Raw genomic sequence first — 23,787 nt, forward strand, 5'->3', positions numbered from 1 at the left:
GGCCACTGAAGTAGCAGATAAGTAGTTGATACACTGTCTCCATTCCAGGATGGCCAGCTAACAGAGTTATGGCATAAAGATATTATAAGTCTGGCTGGACCCAGGGCACGTAAATATTGCCTCAAGTGAAGATTACCCCATCCTGGATTCACGGCAGTTGTCACATGAAGATCACCTCTCCAGGGGAGCTTACTCCCAAGTGATGGCACAGATAGCAGCTCCATTAACACGGTGGTGCTGAGGATGTCATGTGACTTCCAAATGGGGCTAGGTCCCAATGGTCCTTATGTCAAGTAATCATAGTCTACTGTCAGGGAAACAGCATCCATTTTCCCATTTCTAGGTCCCAGCTGGTATATTATTTGAAAGTCAAATTGGGACAAGAAAAGAATCCAGCAAAGCTGCCTCTGGTTGAATGCTGTGGCTGCATACAAATATCCTAAGTTTTTGTGATCTGTAAGAACATGTACTTTGTGCCACACCTCTTCAAAGCAGTGCTACCACTTCCCAAAAGCTATGCTGATGCCCATGAGTTCACAGGTCAGGGTCTCAAGCCTTTGTTCTGCTGGGGTGAGTTTACAGAAAAAGAAGATGCAGGGATACAGAATTTGGTCTAGGCCCTGCCATTGGGAGAGCACCACACCTACTGCAGTGCTGGATACATCCATTTCTTTCACAAATGAGAAGGTTGGGTCTGGATGAGCTAGCAGAGGGGCAGAGGTAAAGTCCCATTTCAGATCTTCAGAGACTCACTGGGAACCACGGACCAGTAAAACTAGAGGTTTTTATGTAGCAGGATGGTGAGAGGGCTCATCACTTGAGCAAAGATAGCAATAAACCTGATGCAGACTGCCAGATGTGGAAAGTGCATTTGGGGTCTAAATTACCACCTCCAACTTCACTTTGCTCAGCAGTCCTTTGGGTCTCTGGAATCTGAACCAGGGGGAGAGACATCAAAAGGGAAGATCTACTGGCTTTATTCCTCCTGGTGAAAACGGTGTAATTCAATATATTGTCATGAGGAGTCTAACATGGGTTGTCATGGAGCTTAATATGGCTGTGGTCATGGGTGAAAATGGAGAACTCATCTCATCAGCAGGATCCCAACTGTTTCCCATGTTCCCAGTCACTTGTTGGAGCTGCTGTGGGAGGAATTAACATCTAATCCATCATATACATGAATTGCTTCCCAAACTGCACAGCCCCTTGGAAATTCAATAAGTATTGGGAACTGTCAAAATATGTTGAACAAAGTCATATTCCTTCCCTCCTTTTTGTGACCACTCCCCCAACAAGACAAACCAGCCCCTCTTTCCAAAAAAACTGAGGCTTATTCAAAAGTCACAAGGTTATTTTCTTAAACACTGTAATATAGGGAAAGTGAAGAGACCTTTATACACAGCGGGGGATCAGCAAAGAGGACACTTATGGAGAAGACTAATGAAATGATGGGTTATTAACCTCTTGGAGTAGTACCTATAGAACAATCATGGAGCCAAATAACTTATTTCACCCAGAGAACATCCTCATACTTTCCCCACCCTTCCACAGGAGAGGCAGGACCTGCCACAGGCTGCAGCTCCTTCACCCTTGCTACCCCATTTCACCCAGAAAAGGAACTCTACTGCCCCCTGGCCAGAGGTTCCTTCAAAAGGGCAGCATTTTTGCTGCACAGAAGGATATGAGTGTAATGTTCCATGTGACCACCAGGTCCTGCACCTGAGGGTGAAAAACAACCCCTAGATTCAGTCAGTGGGCCCTGAAAGACTGCATCCCTAAGTACTTAGGGAGCTGGCAGGAGTTATAGCCCAACTACTGGCAAAGATTTTCAAAAACTCCTGGCACGCAGGTGAAGTATCTGAAGATTGGAAGAAAGCCAATGTGGTGCCTATCTTCAAGAAAGGGAGGAAAGCAGACCCAGAGAACTACAGGTCAATCAGCTTGACCTCTATCCTGGTAAGATTCTAGAAAAAAAAATCAAAGAGTCCATTCTTGACAAGCTGACTGATGGCAACATCCTGAGGGACAGCCAGCATGGGTTTGTTGTGGGTACATCTTGCCTGAGCAATCTCATTTCTTTCTATGACAAGGTGACATATCACTTGGACAAGGGGGAAGAGATTGAGGTCATATCTGGACTTTAAAAAAAGCTTTTGATCTGGTGCCCCACAATCTCCTCATGGAAAAATTGGCCAACTGTGGCCTCGGCTGTATTACAGTCTGATGGCTGGAGAACTGGCTCCGAGGCTGGACTCAGAGTGGTGGTCGATGGAAGTGAATCATCATGGTGCCCCGTGACCAGCGGTGTCTGCCAAGGCTCTGTTCGTGGGCCTGTTCTCTTCAACATCTTTATCAATTGTGTGGACTCTGGTGTCAGAAGTGGACTGGCCAAGTTTGCTGATGACATCAAACTTTGGGGTTGAGTATCCACAGCTGAGGATAGGAAGGTGATCCAGGCTGACTTGGATGGACTGAAAAAGTGGACAGATACAAACCTGGTGATATTCAACACCGATAAATGTAAGGTACTCCATCTTAGGAAAAAAAACCCTGCAGCACGCTTATAGGTTCAGCAGTGGTACACTCGCTAGCACCAAGGCCGAAAGAGACTTAGGGGTCATGGCTGACCACAAGATGAACATGAGCCACCAATGCGATATTGCAGCTGTAAAGCAAACCAAACTCTGGCTTACACAGATGCTTCTCAAGTAAATCTCAGGATGTCATCCTCCCGCTCTACTCAGCCTTGGTGAGGCTGCAGCTGGAGTAATGCATCCAATTCTGGGCTCCGCAATTCAGGAAGGATGTGGACAAGCTTGAGAGAGTCCAGAGGAGAGCCACGTGCATGATCAGAGGGCAGGAGAATAAGCCTTATAGAGGCTGAGAGCCATGAGACTCTTCAGCCTGGAAAAGCGCAGGCTCAGGGGTGAGCTGGTGGCTGCCCATAAATACATCAGGGGTGTGCATCAGGATCTGTGGGAACATCTGCTTACCAGAGTGCCCCAAGGGATGACAAGGATGAATGGTCACAAAGTTCTCCAAGACCATTTTAGGCTGGACATAAAGAAAAACTGTCCAAACTCCCAAGGCCTGGAATAGGCTCCTTCCAGAGGTGGTGCAAGCACCTACTCTGGACTCTTTTAAGAAGGATTTGGACACTTATCTTGCTGGAATCGTTCAACTCTAGCTGACTTCCTGTCCTTGGGGCAGGGGGCTGGACTCGATGATCTCCCAAGGTCCCTTCTAGCCCTAATCTCTATGAAATTTATGATTGTGGTGAATCCTATGAAAAGGGAAGGGGCTGGGAAATTGGAGATATCTGTGTAGGAAAGAGTTCTGGTCCCTGGTCTGTTACCATCTCACAGCTCTGGAAGGGGCAAAGAAACCAACCACAGGGATATTATGTTCAGGTCTGGGGCTTTCTTAGCAGAGAATGCATTATGGAAAATGCAATGCATGGAAGGAGGGCAGGGGGAGCAGCAGGCACCCAGTGGTGCAGAGTTCTGGAGAGACGCTGAAAACTGGTTCAAGGGGTGGCAATATCAGCTTCTTGAAGACACCCAATGGACATGGGGAGACCTGAGAGAGGGATTATGTGGTGGTGAGGAAGGTGAGCTCAGGGTGGAGGGCAGGGAATGCTTCTCCTGCCATAAATGTACTCCTTCCTGCAACTCAAGAACTTCACATACCAGAACTTGGGACCAGGAAGGAGGACAAAGCTGGGAGGCAGTCAAGGATAGTCCCTGTGTTGGGACTATCCAGGTATCTTGGGGAGGGCACCTATTGTGAAGGCACTTCTTTTCCCCTTAGGAGCACCAGCCGCTTGTAGAGAATGGTGGGGAATGCAAAGATGCCAAGGCTGATACCAAGATAGTTTTCTCATAGGTTTCCTCAGCATCTGGGCTGGTCTCTGTCCCAGGTGTTTTCGCTTAGCCTCTCCACCCCAAACAAACCTTGGGGGCCAGCCTCTGAGTCCTTTGGGTTCTGCAGAGCCCTACAAGGACATAAGGGTGTATGAACTCTTTCTGCAGTCCAGCAGCATGAGTCTGCTTGTCTGAATGCAGCCACCAGTAGATGCTGAGCAGGTAGAGATCCACAAGCCCTTCCTGAATTGCTGGCAGAACTATGGATGTTCCCGGGTATGGATACGTTGGTGCTGGGCCAGGTGGGAAGACTGGGTGAAGCTCTTTCCACACTCGGAGCACTGATGCGGCTTCTCTCCCGTGTGGATGAGTTGATGCCGAGCCAGAGTGGAGGAGAGGGTGAAGTTTTTCCCACACACAGAGCACTGATGTGGCTTCTCCCCTGTGTGGATGCGCTGGTGTCGTACCAGGGAGGAGGATTGGGTAAAGCTCTTCCCACACTCCAAGCACTGATGTGGCTTCTCCCCTGTGTGGATGCGCTGGTGCCGGGCCAGCGTAGAGGACTGGGTGAAGCTCTTCCCACACTCTGGGCACCGATGTGGCTTCTCCCCTGTGTGGATACGTTGGTGCTCTGCCAAGTGGGAGGAGTGGCCAAAGCTCTTCCCGCACCCCAAGCACAGATGCGGCTTCTCCCCTGTGTGGATGCGCTGATGCTCAGCCAGGTGGGAGGATTGGGTGAAGCTCTTCCCACACTCTAAGCACTGATGTGGCTTTTCCCCCATGTGGATGCGCTGGTGCCGGGCCAAGCTGGAAGACAGGCTAAAAGTCTTCCCACATTCTGAGCATTGATGTGGCTTCTCTCCTGTGTGGATGCGCTGGTGCTCGGCCAGGTGGGAGGACTGGATGAAGCTCTTCCCACACACAGAGCAATGATGTGGCTTCTCTCCTGTGTGGATGTGCTGGTGCCGGGCCAGGCTGGAAGAAAGGCTAAAGCTCTTCCCACATTTCAAGCACTGATGTGGTTTCTCCCCTGTGTGGATGCGCTGGTGCTCAGCCAGGTGGGAGGATTGGGTGAAGCTCTTCCCACACACAGAGCACTGATGTGGCTTCTCCCCTGTGTGGATGCGTTGGTGCCGGGTCAGGCTGGAAGACAGGCTGAAGCTCTTCCCACACTCCAAGCACTGATGTGGCTTTTCGCCTGTGTGGATACGCTGGTGCCGGGCCAGGTGGGAGGAGCGGCTGAAGCTCTTCCCACACTCAGAACACTGTTGTGGCTTCTCTCCTTTGTGGATAAGCTGGTACTGGGCCAGAGTGAAGGCAGAGGTGGAGCTCTTACTGCATGCAGAGTACTGATGTGTCTTCTCCCTTGTGCGCATGTGTCTGTGCTTGGCCAGTTTGCAGAGCTGCCTGAAGTTCTTTCCACACTTGGTGCAGTGGTGTGGCTGCTTTTGCCTCTGCACACACTGATGCTGGGACAGGTCTTGCCAGCAGATAAAGTTCTTCCTGCAGTTGGTGCAATGGTGCATTGTCTTCCCCAAATGGATACGCCGGTGCTGAACCAGGGGGAAGAAATGGGTGAAGGTCTTACCACACAGGATACAACGGTACTGATGCGTCTTCCTGTGCACGTGCTGGTGTTTGACCAGGCCTGAGCTGCACACAAAGCTCTTCCCACATTTGATGAAGCGCTGGGGGACGGCACCAGAATGGATCTTGAGGTGAGCATCCAGGGTCGAGAGGCAGGTGTAACTCCTCCCGCACTGGGCACACACATGGGACTTCTTCCTAGTGTGCCTTATCTTGTGCAAAACCAGGAGTGATGGGCAGTTAAAGGTTCTCCTGCACTCAGGGCAGGAGTGGGCCCTCCCCCTGGGCTTGGTAGTGAGCTGCTGCTTCTTTCTGAGGCCCACCCCATTGCCTTGGTTTGGATGTGGTGTCTCTTTCCAGCAGAACTTTGCTTTCTGGCTCTTCAGGTCTCCCCTGCACCCAGGGGCCTTTCTGGGTTCTGTATCTTCTCCACTCTCATGCCCAACTGGGGATGGTACCTGGGCCACTGCTAAATTCTCCTTCTGCTTTTGGGGCCTCCCCTGACTCTTGTCCCATTGGTTCTTCTCAGGTCTCAGGGAGTCCATCTCACCCAAATTCCTTGGGGAAGTCTGTGGTGGCTCCAGGTTTCCAGGCTCTTCCTCAGGAGGCTGCTCACCAGCTCTATTTAGCAGCCAGGAACCTCCTAAATGGGGAAGAGAAACTCTAGATTAGTCCCTGCCATGCTGGTAAAGCTCACAAACACTGCTATTCCTTCTGCTGGGGAGGGCCTCCAAGCAGGTCTTCCTTCCAAAACCTGATGTACTGGGGGTGAGGGACTGGTGGATATTGAGCAACATACTCAGGTTTTCTGTCCCAGCTGCCATCTCCATCATCTAAAACCCTGCTGAGAGGAATATATGTGGAACAGCCTTTAGGACAGTACCTGAATGGCTTCATACTTTAACAGGCTGAGGACGAGACAAGAGCCATCTACTTATAGGAAGAATGAGGCTTTATAACAGCTGCTCTATGCCACAGCACAGGTGAGTCCAGGGGCAGGTGATGCTGAGCCCCTCCACCTGACTGGGTTGACACACTCCAGCAGCTTAAGTGCAGACTGCTCTCCAGTGCTCACCCTTGATCTCTGGCAGTCCTGGGAGTAGCCTCTGGCTACAAGGGTGAACAGCCTCTCAATGAATTTCTGGGGCTTGTCAGGAGTCATAGGTATGTGGGGAATACTGCCTTATGTTGGACCAGCTGTTTCTGTAGTATACAAGTGCTGCTGCTTCTTGGTAGAAAAAGCCAACATGTTTCATCTTTGTAAGAAATGTTCTGGGAGGGGAGAATTGAGAGCTGTGCCATTTTCCCATAAAAAGAACAGGGTTGTGATTCTTACCTGCTACCAGAGAAAGGTCTGGTGCAGAGAATGAGCTCATGGAGCTTTCCTCTGTGGACAAGGCATAGGTGGCTTCCATGTCACAGGAATCTATACCAGGACAAAGGCCATGGCATGAGCCTGCACATGGACTCTGTGATGCATGGGCAACTGCTGCCACCTCAGTCAGGGGGGGCATGTGCCACCCCACCAACCAGGGCAGGGGGAGCCCCACAGCCAATCCCACCAAAGGGGTTGGGGGTGGGGGGCATATCCCTGCAGCCAGTCATGAGATGGCCGATCACTGTGGCTGATTGCTGCAGCTGCTTCTGGCTGCAGCCACTTCTGGAAGTGCAACAGTGCTCCACTTCCCAGCCAGCGGTTGCAGGGGGGGCACCAGCACTCCTGCCTGCCTCCCTGTCCATTGCCTAAGTGGTGAGTGTGGCTGGTCAGGGGGTGCACCAGCGCTCCCCCTACGTGTCGCCACTGCTGTGATGAGTCTCGGGCTTTGTCACCCGCAGGGGCCCAGAGATGAAACAGGAAGGGGGAAATTTTGCTGCAAACCATTCATTTCCTCTCACAATATGAAAACTTGTAAATCCCACCCACCCCATGGAGCCATTTAATGCAGCCTGAGACCATGATAATACACTTCTGGGGTTCTAGGTCACCCTGACCAGGTGCAGCCAGGGACAGCCCCAGCCTCTTTCTTGTCGGGCAATAATGGCTACACAGAGCTTTGGTGAATCACGCTGATTTCCATGGGGGACTACAAATTCCATCATGTCCTGGGAGAGGCTGATATAGGTATGGCTCCCTTGGGCAACTCTTACATTTCTGAGTGAAGATGGATAAGGGTGAGGGAGGAAGTGAGGCTAGGGCTAGGGCCTTGATCTGCCCTGCCTCTTCCCCCACAGACTTACCTGATGGGAAGGCACACCCCACAAATAATTTTTTTCCCCTCTGCCTTGATCTGCCCCCCTCAACTTCCCTCCCCACAGACTTACCTGCTGGGCAGGGAGTTGTGGAAGAGGGAGTGGTAGCACATGGTTGATCTTGGGTTGCTTTTAAATGCCAAAGGTGATATCCTACTTAGAAAGGTTGGAGACCACTGCATTACAACATAGCTATTTGAGGTCAGGATCTTGAGAAGGAAGTAAGGTAGAGAGAGCAGCCATAACTCACCTGGCACCAGGTCCTCCAAACTTGAGATTTCCCCACAGTTCTCAACATCACAGACCCAGAGCTCCACTTGTTTTTGCTGGATGTGGCAGATTAAGTCAGGTGTGGGGCCTTGATATCCTGTTTGAGGCAGTGGTTAAAAAGTGTTTGTGATTGGGAACTGGATGCAGAGTAATTAACTGGGATTTGGGGAATGAATCCAATGAACTCCAATTACTAGGGCCTGCACTGAGCCCACTTGTTTTTATCATAGTAATGGGCATCTGACATGCAGAGGGATTTTAGGAGGAGGACAACAAAACTTTTGAGAATTGCAGAGTGAGCTCAAGTGCACGGGCCTTAAAGTAAATACAGCAAAGCCAGAGCCTGGCCGATGGAGATGAAGCTGTTAGGAAGGAACGTGGACAGAAGCTTCTTTGTTAGAAGTACCCAGCTTCCATCATGTGTACGTATGTCATTAAAGAAGGAATTGAGGAAATGCATAATCCATGTGTTGTAGCAGCAGTCTGATAAGACTTCCATTAACTTTTGTGGGGTAGTAATAAAAGAAGGGGAAGGGGGATTTTAGATAGCACTGAATGGAGCATGCTAGGATTCGTAAATACGTTTGGACAGGACACACCAGGCAAGAGAGAGGAAAGAACAGGCAGAAGACAATAAACTTAAGAGTTCATATCATTCTGGGGAGAAGGAAGAAACAAACAAAACTTTACCCAGGGAAACAAGGGCTTGGTAATTCCTCAGCATCTGGTCCCAGTAAAGCACCTTGTCTTCATCTTCCAGTAGCTCCCACTCCTCCCATGTGAAATACACTGCCACATCCTCAAAGACCTCTTTGAGCTGCAGTCACAAGCATTACACTATCAGTATCTCCTGTTCCAGCTGCCTCCAGCCCCCACAGCCCTGACAGTACTTACTGTATACTACAAAGATTTGCAAGCTTAGCCATGCCAGGCACGGGTACAAAATTCCCCATTATTCAGCAGACGTATGATGTGGATACAGCTCTGTGGATGTAGGAGTTAATTTGTCTGCTTTAGCCCATCTCATCCTGGGAGATGGTGCAGCTAATTTTAGTTGCCAAAAGGTACTATCCCAGCAGAGACTCTGTAGTGTAGGTCATAGAATCATAGAAGTAGGGTCGGAAGGGACCTTGTAGATCTTCAAGTCCGGCCCCCTGCCTGGGCGGGAGAAAAACTGGATTCAAATGAGTCCAGCCAGGTAGGCATCAAGCCTCTTCTTAAAGACCCCCAGGGAAGGAGCCAGCACCACTTCCCTTGGAAGTTGGTTCCAGCTCTTAGCTGCCCTAATTGTGAAGTAGTTCTTGTGGATATCTAATCTAAACATCCTTGTTGGACCTAGTGCTGGCCACGGGTGATGACCTGGTGAGGGGGCTGCAGGTGCTCGACCACCTGGGTGACAGTGATCATCGCCTGCTGGAATTCACCATCCAGCGCAAGGTGGCAAAGGCCTGCAGTAAGGCAGCGGCCCTAGATTTCAGGAGGGCAAACTTCAACGAGCTAAGGAGGATAGTTGGGGAAGCGCTGAGGTCCCAGAGGGGATGGGAGCCAGGTGTCCAAGGAGAGTCGTCGCTGCTTAAGGAGACGATCCTCCAAGGCCAAAGGAAGGTAATCCCAACGAGGATCAAAGGGAGCAGGAGGGCACACACGTCTCCATGGCTCACCAAAAGCATCCAGGAATGTCTCCTTGCTAAAAGGGTGGCATACACCCAATGGAAAGAAGGGGACATCACCAGGGATGACTATACTGCAGTCGCTCGGGGATGTAGGGGGGCAGTCAGAAAGGCCAAGGCAGAGATGGAATTAGGGCTAGCTTCCCAGATTAAGGACAATAAGAAGTCCTTCTTTAAATACATAGGGGGTAAAAGGAAGGTTCCGGGTAATGTGGGGGCCCTGCAGGACATATTGGGAAATTTGGTCGTCACACCAGATGACAAAGCTAACATGTTTAATGATTTCTTTGCCTCCGTCTTCCTAAGTAGGGACCAGAACAGGCACCTCTCTGCTGGGCCCCCCTCGGGCCCCAGGGGAGGCACACCTGGTCCAAGGGTTAGTGAGGAACTAGTTAGGGAACTTCTGGAGGGACTGGACGTATGCAAGTCAGCCAGTCCGGACAATCTCCACCCTAGAGTTCTAAAGGAATTGGCTGAGGTCATTGCAGGACCCCTGGAACGGCTTTACGAGCACTCGTGGTGCTCTGGTGTGGTGCCGGAGGACTGGAGGAGGGCCAATGTGGTTCCCATCTTCAAAAAGGGGAAGAAGGAGGACCTGGGAAACTATAGGACAGTTAGTCTTACCTCAATCCTAGGCAAGTTGTTTGAGAAAATTATTCTGGCACACATCCACGAGGGGCCAGCAGGGGACTGCATGCTTAGGGGCAACCAACACGGGTTCATCAGTGGCAGGTCCTGTCAGACCAACCTGGTGGCCTTTTATGATCAGATCAACAAATCATTAGATGCAGCGGTAGTAGTGGACATAGTCTTCCTGGACTTCTGGAAGGCTTTCGACACTGTCTCTCACCCTGTTTTCATTAAGAAACTGGGGGACTGTGGTGTCGACACCCATACAGTCAAACGGGTCGCCAACTGGCTGGAGGGCCGCACCCAGAGGGTGGTGGTGGATGGGTCCTTCTCAACCTGGAGGGACGTGGGCAGTGGGGTTCCGCAGGGCTCGGTCCTCAGGCCCGCACTGTTCAACATCTTCATCAGTGACTTGGACGAGGGGGTAAAAAGCACCCTGTTCAAATTTGCTGATGACACTAAGATGTGGGGGGATGTGGGCACACTAGAAAGAAGCAACAGGCTACAATTGGACCTAGACAGGTTACAAGGGTGGGGAGATGAGAATAGAATGGGATTCAACACAGACAAGTGCAAGGTGATGCACCTCGGGAGGAACAACCGGCACCATACCTACAGGTTGGGGAACTCCCCTCTTGTCAGCACAGAGGCGGAAAAGGATCTTGGAGTCATCATTGATGCCAAGATAAACATGGGCCGGCAGTGTGGGGACGTGGTCAGGAAGGCCAACTGTACCTTGTCGTGCATCCACAGATGCAGCTCGAGCAGGTCCAAGAAGATGATCCTCCCCCTCTATGTGGCACTGGTCAGGCCTCAGTTGGAGTACTGCATCCAGTTCTGGGTGCCGCACTTTGAGAGGGATGTGGACAGCATGGAGAGGGTCCAGAGGATGCCACTCGCATGGCCAGGGGACAGCAGGGCAGGCCCTATGAGGAGAGGCTACGGGACCTGAACCTGTTCTGCCTCCAAAAGAGACAGCTGAGGGGGGATCTAGTTATAAACTAGTCAGGGGGGATCAGCAGGCATTGGGGGAGTCCCTGTTCCCCTGAGCACTGCCAGGAGTGACCAGGAATAGCGGTCACAAGCTGGCAGAGGGTAGATTCAGGCTAGATATCAGGAGGCGTGACTTCACGGTCAGGGCGGCTAGGATCTGGAATCAACTTCGAAGAGAAGTGGTGCAGGCTCCTACCCTGGTGGGTTTTAAGAGGAGGTTAGATGAACACCTTGTTGGGGTCATTTGACCCCAGTATTCTTTCCTGCCATGGCAGGGGGTCGGACTAGATGATCTACTCGGGTCCCTTCTGACCCTAGAAACTATAAAACTATAAACCTACTTGCCAATAATTTGTGTCCATTATTCCTTGTTATGCCAGGGGGCGCGAGGGGAAACAGTGCCCCCCCCAAACCCTTCTGGTCCCCCCTAATGAGTTTATAGACTGTCACCAGGTCCCCCCCTCAGCCTTCTCTTGTGAAGGCTGAACAGGTTTAGGTCCCGCAGTCTTTCATTGTAGGGTCTGCCCTGTTGTCCCCGGATCATGAGGGTGGCCCTCCTCTGGTCCCTTTTAATATTGTCCACATCCCTCCTGAAATGGGGCGCACAGAACTGGACGCAGTACTCCAGCTGTGGCCCGACCAGCGTCACATAGAGGGAGAGGATCACCTCTTTGGCTCTACTTGAGATGCACCTGTGGATGCACGACAAGGTCCGGTTAGCCCTGCCAACTGTGACCTCGCATTATTGGCCCATGTTCATCTTGGAGTCATTACTGACTCCAAGATCCCTTTCTGCCTCCGTGCTCTCAAGAAGGGAGTTTCCCATTCTATAAGTGTGCTGCTGGTTTCTACTGCCTAAGTGCAGCACCCTGCACTTGTCAGTATTGAAACGTATCCTGTTTATGTTAGCCCACTCCTGTAACCTATCCAGATCTTGCTGCAATCTTTCCCTCCCTACTAGCGTGTGCACCTCACCCCAAATTTTGGTATCATCAGCAAATTTAAGTCATAAGTCATCCCACGGAAGCTGTTTTCATGGCAGTGAGTAACAGGGAGAACCCCTGCTTGGGAGGGGAGACCCCAGGAATGTATCCTTCTCTACCAGACACTAGCCCAGGAAACTCCAGGGCATGATACAATGATGTCAAGAGTTTTTCTTTGCTTTCCATGTGGCTTTAGGGTGGGAAGCTAAGAGCCTAGAGTCTAGGGTGAGACTGCCTGGCCCCATACAACTCAGGGAACCTCCCTGATGATGCCTTGTCTGAGCAGGGACTGCTGCAGTCATCCCTGCTCTGTCTGGCTGTGGAGTGGAAATGAAGGAAAGCAGATGAAGGAGAGGCTGGGAGGGGGAACATGGATCCCCAAAGACTGTGACAGGTTGGAGCACACTGGACTCAATGCAAAATGAGTTTAGAAATAATGGAAGAAGAAATGTGGGTTTCAATCCCCAGGAACTGTCATATTTTAGTCTCTATAAATGGAGTCACAAAGTATCTGGATTCTTTTGGGCAAAAGTCACACCTATGGGCATGGAGAGGTTGTTATGGAAGGTATCAACTCTGTCGCTGCATCTTTTTTCCTCCATCAGACATGGGTAAAAGGGGACAAGGACTAGTATTCACTTCACCTTCTTAGGGGCTGCACAAATACTGTCATTCTTTACCCTTACACACAACAATTTCAGATATGGGGATTCCCCATCAGAAACCCACCAACTACCATAGCTAGCTTTCATCCTAAGCACACCACTGGATCCATCATCTGCAGCCCAGCTCTACACTGTGTCTTCAATACTTCCCACCCACCACGATGAATGTCTTAAGGATATGGAGCAGGGATTCCTAGTTATAATGCAATCCGAAACCTGTAGTCACTGTAAACAACAAAGCCAAACTCAGACCTCATTCCAACTTGCTGCAATTCCAACCTGGGAACAAGGACAACAGTGCCATTGCTTGTCACCTACAGACCCCCCAGTTCGACACCCTTGCACACATCATTAATGATCTCCATCCCCTCCTGGAAAAGGAAGGCTGTTTCAGGGTAGGCATGGGGGAACAAACCTTCCCTGGCTTACAGGTAGCCCCCACAAGCTTTTTTTTTAAGGAGAATTTTTTGTGTCCCAAATCAAAATCAGCCAAACCAACTCCAAACCTGTGCATCATTCAAGAACCATATGTGGCCCTGCTACTGGCAAGCATCCTCCACCCCTGCCTGGGGCTTCAGATACTTCCAAATCCTTTGGCGGACATCTTATATGCAGGCCCAAGCCCAGAGGCTTGGGGTTTGGATACCCCCGATTTTCACTCGCCCTCAGTTGTATGGCCGCAATAGCAAACTAGGGAGGAGTCCCATTTCCATAAAGTCAGCATATAGCCAAGATCTTCCCACTGGAACTGGAAGTGGGAGGCTAACTATGCATTACCTCAATTAGGATACTATTCCCTGCCATGTTCATAGTTTTCCCTTGCCAGTAGGAAACCCTTGGTGGTCATGGTATTTCCCCTGCCAGGTAAGCAGCCTCCACAAGCCATCTAACTCCCAGTTTCACTAAGGCACCAGGCCTTGAAATGGACCTAGATGCAAGCTGTGCTTCCTCATTAAGACACACCACATCATTACTGAGCCAAAGAAAATGGATGTCAGCATCTGAGGGGCATTCACCTCTAACTCTGCCATTCTCATATAGGCCATCCCCTGCTTATAGTGCCCCTCTGCTATCTACACAGTCAGATGGTGCAATCCCACCATGAAAGACTGAATGAACACCAATCTAACATAATTTCCAGAAGGGCACAAAGGCTTGCAGCAGAACACTTAAACCTCTCTGGACTTTCCATCTTTGACCCTGCTGTAGCAGTTCCCAGGCCAAAAAAGCTTAAAAAACCAAACTTGAAGATTAAATTGTGCAACAAGAAATCATCCGCAGGCTAGATTGTGTAAAATAGTCTCAATAGGGACTATGAATTCTTATCCAATTACCTAGATTAGCTTCTGTGTCCACTTTGTATGGGGGAGGGGGGTCTTCATTTATTTTCCCATCTCCTAGCACTGTTCCCCCACCCTCTATTTGGTATTCAAAAGACCCTCTCTATTTGATACTCTGGCCTGTGCATATCCTTTTGTTGCAACTAAAGAAATGTGCTTGAACTCACAAAATCTTTTGCGATGCTCCTCTGACTCAGTTTGTAGGGTGCAAATCTATTCTGCCTGATCTCAGACTAACACAGATAACTAGCAACCAGATGTGCTATTCACTCCTACCAAACTACCTGCCTATGAGGTTGCTCTGGCACTGACTGGCCTGGAAGGACCCTACTAGTATCAGCTAGAGATACTCTATACTGTACTCCACAGTTCTAGCCAGGCTGCAGGGGACTCGCCCAGCTCAGCTGTAGAGACCATTATGCCATGTTTCCTGGTGCTGGCTAGGTATTATAGTGTACCTAGAGAGACTCTTTATGTCTTAAAATGTTCTATTTGATTGATCCTTAAAGGAAAATAAGGCAGAACATCTGGAGGTAGAGGGAGTCCTGCCTCCATGGACTCTGACCAGGCCTTCCAGTGCCAGCAGCCCTTGCTATCTGCATTGGGGAGTGAGCTCCTGCTAATGCAGCTTGGTGTGGTTGCAGCATGTCATTCTACAGGTCTCTTTGCTGCCCAAAATTCTGCTCTACACCCCGGCTCCTCCTTGACTCTGCCCCACCTTCACTCAGTCCAAAATGAACCTAGTGTCTTGCTCACCTCCATGCTCTCCCTTTGCTTTGGAGGCCTGCCCTGCTCCTTTTGCAGTTGGCCCAACTCAGATGCTAAGGAGCCCCTCTCCCCCAGGACCACTGGGGAAGTCCTCTGCAGTTCCATGTTTATAGGCCCTTCCTCAGGAGGTGGCTGATCAGCTCTACTCTGGGTCTCTGCGCCTGCTGGGCAGGAAAGAGAATGTACAGGTTAGCCTTGGTGCTGCTGGCATGGAGAAAGCCCTGCTGGTCTCCTGTATGGGCCTGTGACTAGGGCAGCCAGAGGCCTCAGCATGTAAAAGAGGAAGGAGAAGGAAGACTCAAAGTCCAGCAGCTCTTGTTAATAGACATCCACAGATACCAAGCTGAAGATGAGATCCAATAATTGCCATAGCACAAGATGTTGATCATGACACCATGTCAAAACCTGAAGGGGCATTGCCCCCTGGGAGAAAAGCTCAAGGGACACTGGCGCAGTGTCAATATGCACATTTTAAGGCAGCAGTTCACAAACTGTGGGTCATGACCCCAAATGGAGTAGCAACGTCAGCAGATAGGATCACAGAAACAGGGATATGGGGACCACAGGTGATATGTTGAAAGGGTAGGGAAGGATCCACAGGTGATGTGTGGGGGGGACAGGGGAGTAGAGGGGGGTGGGGGAGTCAAGGCAACATAGCAGAGGGGGCAGGTGTCCCCCCCAGGAGATTTCTGTGCCCACAGCAGGGCATGGGGCTACAGACAGGCTGGACCAGCTCCGGGCAGGAACTGCTTCTGAGGCCCAGTGGGTGGGACCTGGCAAGGGATGGATGCCACTCTACCATGGCTGCCAAGGTGAGACATAGCAGTGGCAGTGCAGAGTGGTGCCCCTGCTGCTGCTGGGCAGGCAGGGGGTGCCTCAGTTTGGGGGCCATGGTGGCACAGTGCTTGTTCCCACACCAGGTCACTCCTGCTGGGGTGCAGAGCCCCTGTGGGGAGGGCAGCAGGACGAGGAGCCCCAAGCCTGCATGGGTAGCCTACATTCTTCCCTCCACCCCTACCCCCACAGTCTCCGCTTTGGTTATGTGACCCAGAGGTGAGGGGGGGCTGGGCTCCAAGCTCAGTTCCAGCTGCAGCAGTAGCTGCCTCCCAGGGGCAGCAGCTAGGGTCTGGGCTCTGTTGGGTGGGGGGGTGGGGGTGCAGCCCTGGCCCTGGGACACCTTGGGGGCAGGGGGCTGCTATTTGGGAGTGAGGGGCCCTGGCAGGGCAAGGGGGCTTGGGTGGGGAGTGAGGGGCACCTGGACAGGGGTAGAGGGCTGTGAGGCGGGAATGAGGGGCCATGCTGAGGAAATGGGATCATAAGTTGGGTCATAGTTTCATAGATGGTAAGGTCGGAAGGGACCTAAGTAGATCAAGTCTGACCCCCTGCCATGGGCAGGAAAGAGTACAGGGGGTCAAATGACCCCAGCAAGGTGATTATCTAGCCTCCTTCTGAAGACCCCCAGGATAGGAGTGAGCACCACTTCCCTTGGAAGTTGGTTCCAGCTCCTAGTCGCCCTGACAGTAAAGTAGCGCCTCCTGATAGCTAGCCTGAATCTACTTTCAGTCAACTTATGGCCGTTATTCCTTGTTACTCCCAGTAGTGCTTGGGGGAACAGGGACTGTCTCACAACCTACTGGTCCCCCTTGGCCAGTTTGTAGATGGCCACCAGATCCCCTCTCAGCCTTTTCTTGAGGACACTGAACAGGTTCAGGTCCCGTAGCCTCTCCTCCTAGGGCCCGCCCTGCTGCCCCCTGCTCATGAGGGTGGCCCTCCTCTGGACCCTCTCCATGTTGTCCACATCCCTACTAAAGTGCGGCACCCACAACTGGACACAGTACTCCAGCTGCGGAGTGGGAGGATCACCTTCTTGGACCTTCTCGTGATGCATCTGTGGATGCATGACAAGGTGCAGTTAGCCTTTCTGACTGTGTCCCCAGATTGGCAGCCCATGTTCATCTTGCCATCAATAATGACTCCAAGATCCTTTTCTGCCTCTGCACTGATGAGAAGGGAGTTCTCCAGTCTGTAGGTATGGTGCTGGTTCTTCCTCCCCAGGTACAGTGCCCTGCACTTGTCAGTACTGAAACCCATCCTGTTCTCATCCGCCCACCCCTGTAACCTGTCCAGATCTATGCTGAGGAAAAGTTTGGAAAGCACTGTTTTAAGGGGAGGCAAAGCATAATTACAAGGTCAAGCTGCTCCAGGATGTGTGAAGGTCTTCCAGGGGCACTGTGTGAACAGAAAAAGCTGACCAGGTGGAGCACTGAATCTATTAACATGCTGTGGCAGAGAGATTTTTCCATTTATGGACTGTGTCTCCTGCTGGAAAGGGTAGAGCCTCTGCTCCTTACCTTCCACTGGGGAAGGGCCAGGTCTGGGGCACCAGCCTGAGAAGCTTTCACCTGTTGACCAGTCCCATGTCTCGTTGTTGGGGAAATCTGCAGCAGGACAGAGGCCTTTGGCTTAAATATACATGACCCAGCCATATGTCACTGGGGAATCTCACTTCCCTGACACCTGCACCAGTCTCTTATTGGGCAGAGAGGGCTCAAGGAGGCATGCAAAAGGGCTTATTAGAACACTAGCTGATAGAAAAATCAATGAGATAATTGATTGTTACCATGGTAACACTACAGGGCCCAACCAAGATAAAGCATCTTTCTGCTGGGAGCTGCACACATGCAGTCAGAAAGATCAGGGGCCCTCAGCTCGGGTGGTCTCCACCCACAAAGATCAGAGCTCTGTTCCATGCCAGCCATGTGGTTATAAATACTGTGGCCCTGTCACATGCAGGGGCAGACATTTGAGCCTCTCACCCCAAATGCAGGACAGCCATTCAGGCACTCAGACCCTAGCCCTGGCCTGCATCCAGTACTTTACCTGCCACTGGCTCCCTGGACTCATTCAAGAGCCAGTTGGTACTGCCCAGTGTGCTCTGCTCAGTGTCTCCCCATTGGAGCACTTGTTTTGAACCTCTGACCTCAACTCTATCCTTGTTTTCATTTTAGTTGCCCACCAAATCAACTGATGTATACCCAATAGCCAGCTAATAACAGGAGTGGCTAACCATTGCTTTCTGATATTAAATAGGCTGGTAACGACCTGACTCCTGGTGTGGAAGGGGCTCATCTTGAAGGACATGAGGCCTCTCATCCTGAGGCCCTGGAGTTTCCCTCTTTTCTGCTTCTTCCAGAGGCACATCCACAGGATAGGTCTTTAGCTGCTCCAGCCAGGAATCAACAGGTTCCTGCAGTGCCCCAGTGGGCCGCATCTTGTCTGAGGACACCTCCTCGACCTTCACATTCACTGTGACCTGGGGACAAGGTAAGTGTAAAAAAAAAATTTTAAGGAAATTTTTGCGTCCAAAGTAAAATCAGCCAAATTAATTCCAAATCTGTGAGTCATTCAAGAACCATATGTGGCCCTACTATCGTATGTGGGGTTTCTGGTGCTTTCAAATCTATTGGCGGGCATCCTATGTGCAGCCCCATGCCCGGAGACTTGGGGTTCGGATGTCCCCGAGTTTTGCTTGCTCTTAGGCCTACAGCCACAGAAGCAAACCTGGGGGGAGTCTCCCATTTCCATAAAGGTGGCGTGTAGCCAAGATCCACCCACTGGAAGCTGGCCAGCGGGAAGCTAACTATGAGGCTCTCATAGGGAGTCCTGCCCACAAGAAGACAAGGGTGCAAACCTCCACTACCCAGTGCCGTTTTAATTGCATTACTTTGGTCAGAGTATTTCCCCTGCCACCATTGTGGTCATGGTATTTCAGGCAAGATAAGTATGTCACTGGGGAGCTGGAAACTGGGAGAGATGGGGTGGGAGGGAACATCCCCCAGACACATGGATGTGTGGATAGCAGCATTGAAGATCAGGGTAAAATGAACGTTCTCACCTGGAGCTTCTCATTCTTCACCTTCCCCAGCCGAAACCCCTCAGCCAGGGCCACGGCCTCCGCGCAGGTCTCCACACCACACCTCCACTCCCAGCTCTGCATCTCTTGGGGCAGGATGGCCAGGAACTGCTCCAGCACCACCAGCTCCAGGATCTGCTCCTTGCTGCGGCGCTGGGGCTCCAGCCAGCGCTGGCAGAGCTCCCACAGGCAGCTGCAAACCTCCCATGGTGCCTTGGCCTTCTGGTAGCGGAGGCCCCGGAAGCATTGACGCCAGGTCTCTGTGGTGGGGAAGTCATCCCCTGGTGCTAGCTGTGGGGTTGCCAAGGGCAGCCTGGCCACAGAAGGGGGCTGCATGGTCTGCTTCACCTCCTGCCTCTGGATCTCCTGGTGTTGGACCAGCTCCTTCTGCAGCTGCTGCTTTACTTGCTGGGGTGCTGACCATTTCAAGGACACCCCAATGGTCCCAGCTTGAATTACATGAGGGACTTTTCCTGGCCCCTCATCTCCTGCCTGAAGGCCTGCTGGGTCCTGCTCCTCCATCTTCACCTCAGACTGCACTAGGGCTTCAAAGGGAATGTCCACAGCTGTAACAGGCTCCAGCTCAGCAGCTATCGTGTCCACGGAGAGAGGCCTTACCTCAGCCTGGGGCCTGGGCTCTTGCTCTCCCCCCGCTCATACACAGGTTCTATTGACAGCATTTGGTTTCCTGGGCTGTCTGTGGGAAAGAAGACAGCATGAATCCTGCGATGTGATGGGAGACCCAGGACCATGACCCACTGCCCCAGGTCCTGCAGGTACCTGCATGGCACTCAGCCTAGGCAACTCTTCCTGGCCCTCCAGCGTCTCCCAGCAGCCCCAACCACAGGCAGAGCTGCATCTCTTTACCTGCCCCAGGTTCCCTTCCACCATGGTTCTTCAAGTGGCCCCACGGCCCTGACTCCCCCCAGCATCCACATAGGACACAGGTCCCCTCCCTACTGCCTCCACCCCCAGCCCCTCCTGCAGTGCCCTACACAGGCCCCGCGGCCCCCTCATCACCCACCCGCGGCCGCTGCCACAAGGTGTCACAGCCCACCGAGGCGCTGGACAAAGCCCCCCATCTTCCTCCGCGAGGGAGGTCTGTGCCCCGGCCCCAGCCGGGTCCCAGGCTCGGGAGCAACCAGCGCACAGCCCCAGCCCCGGCCCCTCCCGATCCGCAGCCCCCGCCTCTCCCTCCCGGCAGCGGCTCCCGCCGCCCCCGCCCCGGCCGCACCTATGCCCACCGCGTGCGCTCCGTGGGCAGCAGCGCAGCCCGGGCGCACCCCGCGGGCCGCAGCCCGAACCCGGAGCCCGGAGCCCGGGGCCGCGGGACAGGCAGGAAGAAAGGGGGCGGAGAGGATCCCGCCCGCCCCCGCTGCCGCATCACGTCCTGTTGGCGGCTCCTCCCGCAGCCCGGCCGGGCGCTCCCCGCACTGGGGGCCGCCGCCCGGGACTGGCGCTCTGCGGCAAGGAGCGGCGGCGGCGGCGGAGACAGGGGAGCTGCGACACCCCGGCTGGCCCGGGACGGCTCCTCCGGCCAGTGCCGGGCTATGTCCAGCCTCCTCCAAGGCCCCCGCGTGCAGCCCGGGCCCTTGGGGTCAGGGTATGACTGGGGACATAGCCTCGCGCTCCCCGCGGCTTCGGGACTCGCGGTTGAAGCTGCTGCTGCAGGTGCGGAGTCGGTGAGGGGATGTTTCATGGCATCTGCTGCAAGCGTATCCTTCCTGGCTCCGGCTATGGATAAGCTTTTGTGCAAAAACAGACGTAAAGCTGCGAGGAGCAGCCCTTGGGCTCCTGCTGCCTGCCAGTGCCCTGCCTGCTCCTGAGGCTGCTTCCGCAGGACCTGGGCAGGGGCAGACACTGCTGCTCCCAGCTGCACGGGCTGGTGGCTTGCTCCTGTCACAGCCAGTCAGTATCTGAGCTGGGCTTTGCTGCTGCTGTCCCTCCCCCTACCCTAGAGATGCCTCCTCTGCAAGTTTCCTTCGTATCCAAATCACCCACGGATTGGGCCAATGCCTCCTATTCTGGGGCCTTGCAGTCGGGTCTATGTGTTGTGCAACCCCTACATGTCACCAATGGGCAAACCCCAGGACAATCCACCTTGTGTCCCCAAAGAGGAGCCCCAACTCAAGCAGGAGTCAGATAACACACTACATGCAATGCAGGAGCCTGGGCCTGGGTCAGGATTAGGGTTAGGGTACATTACAGCATAAGCTATTTGAGGTCTGCACCCTGGAATGCCAGCACAGGGCAGGTCTGCAGTTTCCAGACTCCCTGTCACTCTGGGCATGGAGCATTTCTGAGAAGGGAGTCAGGTGAAGAGGGCAGTCAGAACTTGCCTGGCAGCAGAGCCTCTGACCTTGAAATTTCCCCACAGTCCTCATCACCACATACCCAGAGCTCCACCCATGAATGCTTTGTGCTGAGGCTGGGGGGGGCATGGCAACCGCCTCCAGGTGTTGGCAACAGTGTTGGCAGAGGGGACATGGCAGCAGGGAGTGGGGCCACAGATGCCGCTGGCAGTTTGGCAGTGGAGGGGTGGGGGGTGAGTAGTGACTGCCCGCAGACACTGGTGGCAGCCAATCTCAGGGGGTGCATGTGCACCTGTCTGCACCCTCTATGTGTCACCAATGACTCCACCTGTCCTTGCTGGATGCAGCAAATTAAGTCAGGTGTGGGACCTCGATATCCTATTTATGGCAGTGATTAAACAATGTTTGCGATTGGGTCCTGGATGGTGAACACTATGTTGTGGTTTAGTGGTAGAGTTCTTGTCTGCCATGTGGGAGAAACAGGTTTAATTCCCAGACACACGCATAACTACAGCCGTTGAAGCACTGAATCTCTGGACTCAGTCTGGCCTTTGGATTCTGTCTCAATGGTCTAAAGGCAGTATGGAGGGTCTGGGAAGCCTCCACTTCTCCATACCCCTGCGTAGGTGTGCGAGTCAAAGGCCTGGGTGACCTTGCATGCATACACCATGATCCAGAAAGATTGATGGTTGCCTACTACTACTACTGCATGCAGAATAACTAACTGGGATTTAGGGAATGGATCCAATGAACTCAAGGATTCTAGTATGATCTTAAAGGGAAAGGGAGTATGCATATTTACAATAAAAGAGAAGGCAGTGCAGGGAGAAGCCTTCAATAGATGATGGTTCTTGTCACCTAGATGGTGGAGAGTTGGTATTAGGAAACAAAGCACCAATCACTATGGAGTATAAAAAGGTTATGAAACTGCCAGTCACCAGGGATGGGGTGGAGATACAGTGATCTGTGACATCCTAGAAAGCAGAAAGATAATGTTTTTACTATTTTCAAGGTACAATATTAAAAGATATTGGACACACTTATGGATGGATGTAACAGGGCCCTGCCCTGTTACTAGGGGTTCGGGAGAGTCTGAACAGCCCCACATCCCAGAAGTACCTTTGCACACCCACCCCAGACCTGGGAGAACTAATTGGATGCTGGGAAACCAGGTCCTGGGACATAGTGAGTCCCACAGCAAGGGAACTGACACAGGTGTGGGGAGTGAGAGAGGATTAGCCCCATGAGCTCAGAGTGGGAAGGATAAAAGACACTGAAAGCAGTGTTAAAAGGCTGCACCTGGCTCAGGGAGTAGGCTGCCTGGAGCTTCCAGGGGGTTAAGCAGCCCCGAGGAGAGCCTGGGTTCTTCTCCGTTTGCTTGCTTGCTTGATCATTTACTTTGTTATACAAGCCTGCAGGCTCTGCAAAGCCTGTTATAGATAAGAGGCAGCTAGGGAGTGAAGCCTGGAAGAACCACTGAAAGACAGCTAAGTGCTAACTTACTTGTTTGACTTCTTTTGTTTGTTTTGCATCTCTAACAAGTCTGGGGTGGGCTCCATGTATTATCTACTAGCCTGGCTGCAGCAGAGGCAAGGGCCCTGAACAATGGGTCCTTGGCCAAAGCCAGCAGCAAAAGTGGAACTGGTCAGATCAACTAGCTTGTCCAAACATACCCTGCTGTGATCTGCCCAGACTCTGCCCATAACAGCCTACAATGGATAACAGTTACCATATCAGTGTAATTCCTGGCAAAGGAGTGAAAATGACTTTATTCTCAGTGAAAGTTTTTAAATCAAGGACTTGTGGCAATAAAAAGAATTTGTGACAGATGACTGACAGTGAAACTTTTTCTGGGAGACAGGGTAATTCGTAATCAGGACACAAGAAAGGATGATTTTATAATAACGGTAGTTGCACCTAAAGCAATTATCCCATACCTTCTTGGATGATCTTTCCACTGAGACATGAGTACACAGGCTGGCAAATACTGCAAAGTTTGAAACAAAGTCCCTGGGAGTCATGGATATGGACAAAAGAACGAGACACAGTTTACAGCACATGATGACCATTTCTACATTATAGGCTTTCATGTTCTTTGTTGAGCTAGAAAAAGCATTTGACTACTTTCCTAAGGAAATCCTCTGGGGGAAATGGAAGGAAAGAAAGCACCAGAAAATCAAACTGACCTGACAAAAGGTAAATCCTTCAAACTTCCACACAAGGCAGAAGAAACCATGGTATTAAGAGATCCTCTGGAAATGATGTGGTATTACTTCATCCTAAGTGCAGGACTTTGCACTTGTCCTTGTCGAACCTCATGATATTATTTCTGGCTCAATCCTCCAAATTGTCTAGGTCACTCTGAATCCTAGCCCTACCTTCCAGCATATCTACTACTCCCTCCAGCTTGGTGTCATCTGAAAACTTGCTCAGGGTGCATTCTATGCCATCTTCCAGGTTGCTGATGAAGACTTTGAACAAAAAGAGCCCCAGGACCAACCCCTGGGGCACTTTTTTCCCCTTTCTTAAAATTTGGGCACTGA

The 23,787-nt window shown here is 51.9% G+C and overlaps 1 protein-coding gene across 1 annotated transcript; it reads right to left on the reverse strand.

Moving 5' to 3' along the window:
- Window positions 1-1,349: 1,349 nt before the first annotated feature.
- On the reverse strand, window positions 1,350-20,320 carry LOC149875827 (uncharacterized). The gene is made up of 8 exons (XM_090031322.1): window positions 20,167-20,320; window positions 18,915-19,629; window positions 18,122-18,332; window positions 17,371-17,457; window positions 15,008-15,183; window positions 8,661-8,787; window positions 7,951-8,067; window positions 1,350-6,093 (listed from the first exon to the last, which is right to left on the reverse strand). The coding sequence occupies exons 2-8, from the start codon at window positions 19,452-19,454 to the stop codon at window positions 4,124-4,126; spliced, it is 3,228 nt and encodes a 1,075-aa protein (XP_089887448.1). The 5' UTR covers window positions 19,455-19,629; window positions 20,167-20,320; the 3' UTR covers window positions 1,350-4,123.
- Between the last annotated feature and the right edge of the window lie 3,467 nt (window positions 20,321-23,787).

The sequence above is a fragment of the Crocodylus siamensis genome, chromosome 1 (genome assembly GCF_052110815.1).
Source record: "Crocodylus siamensis isolate JL-2025a chromosome 1, ASM5211081v1, whole genome shotgun sequence".
Taxonomy (NCBI): domain Eukaryota; kingdom Metazoa; phylum Chordata; order Crocodylia; family Crocodylidae; genus Crocodylus; species Crocodylus siamensis.

Coding starts and splice junctions, on each gene's coding strand:
- LOC149875827 (XM_090031322.1), bottom strand. CDS start 19,454: ATGGAGGAGCAGGACCCAGCAGGCCTTCAGGCAGGAGATGAGGGGCCA. Junction 17,458..18,121: donor CCTTCCACACCAGGAGTCAG/GTCGTTACCAGC, acceptor GTCCTGCTGCAG/ATTTCCCCAACAACGAGACA. Junction 8,788..15,007: donor AGCAAAGGGAGAGCATGGAG/GTGAGCAAGACA, acceptor TTGTGACTGCAG/CTCAAAGAGGTCTTTGAGGA.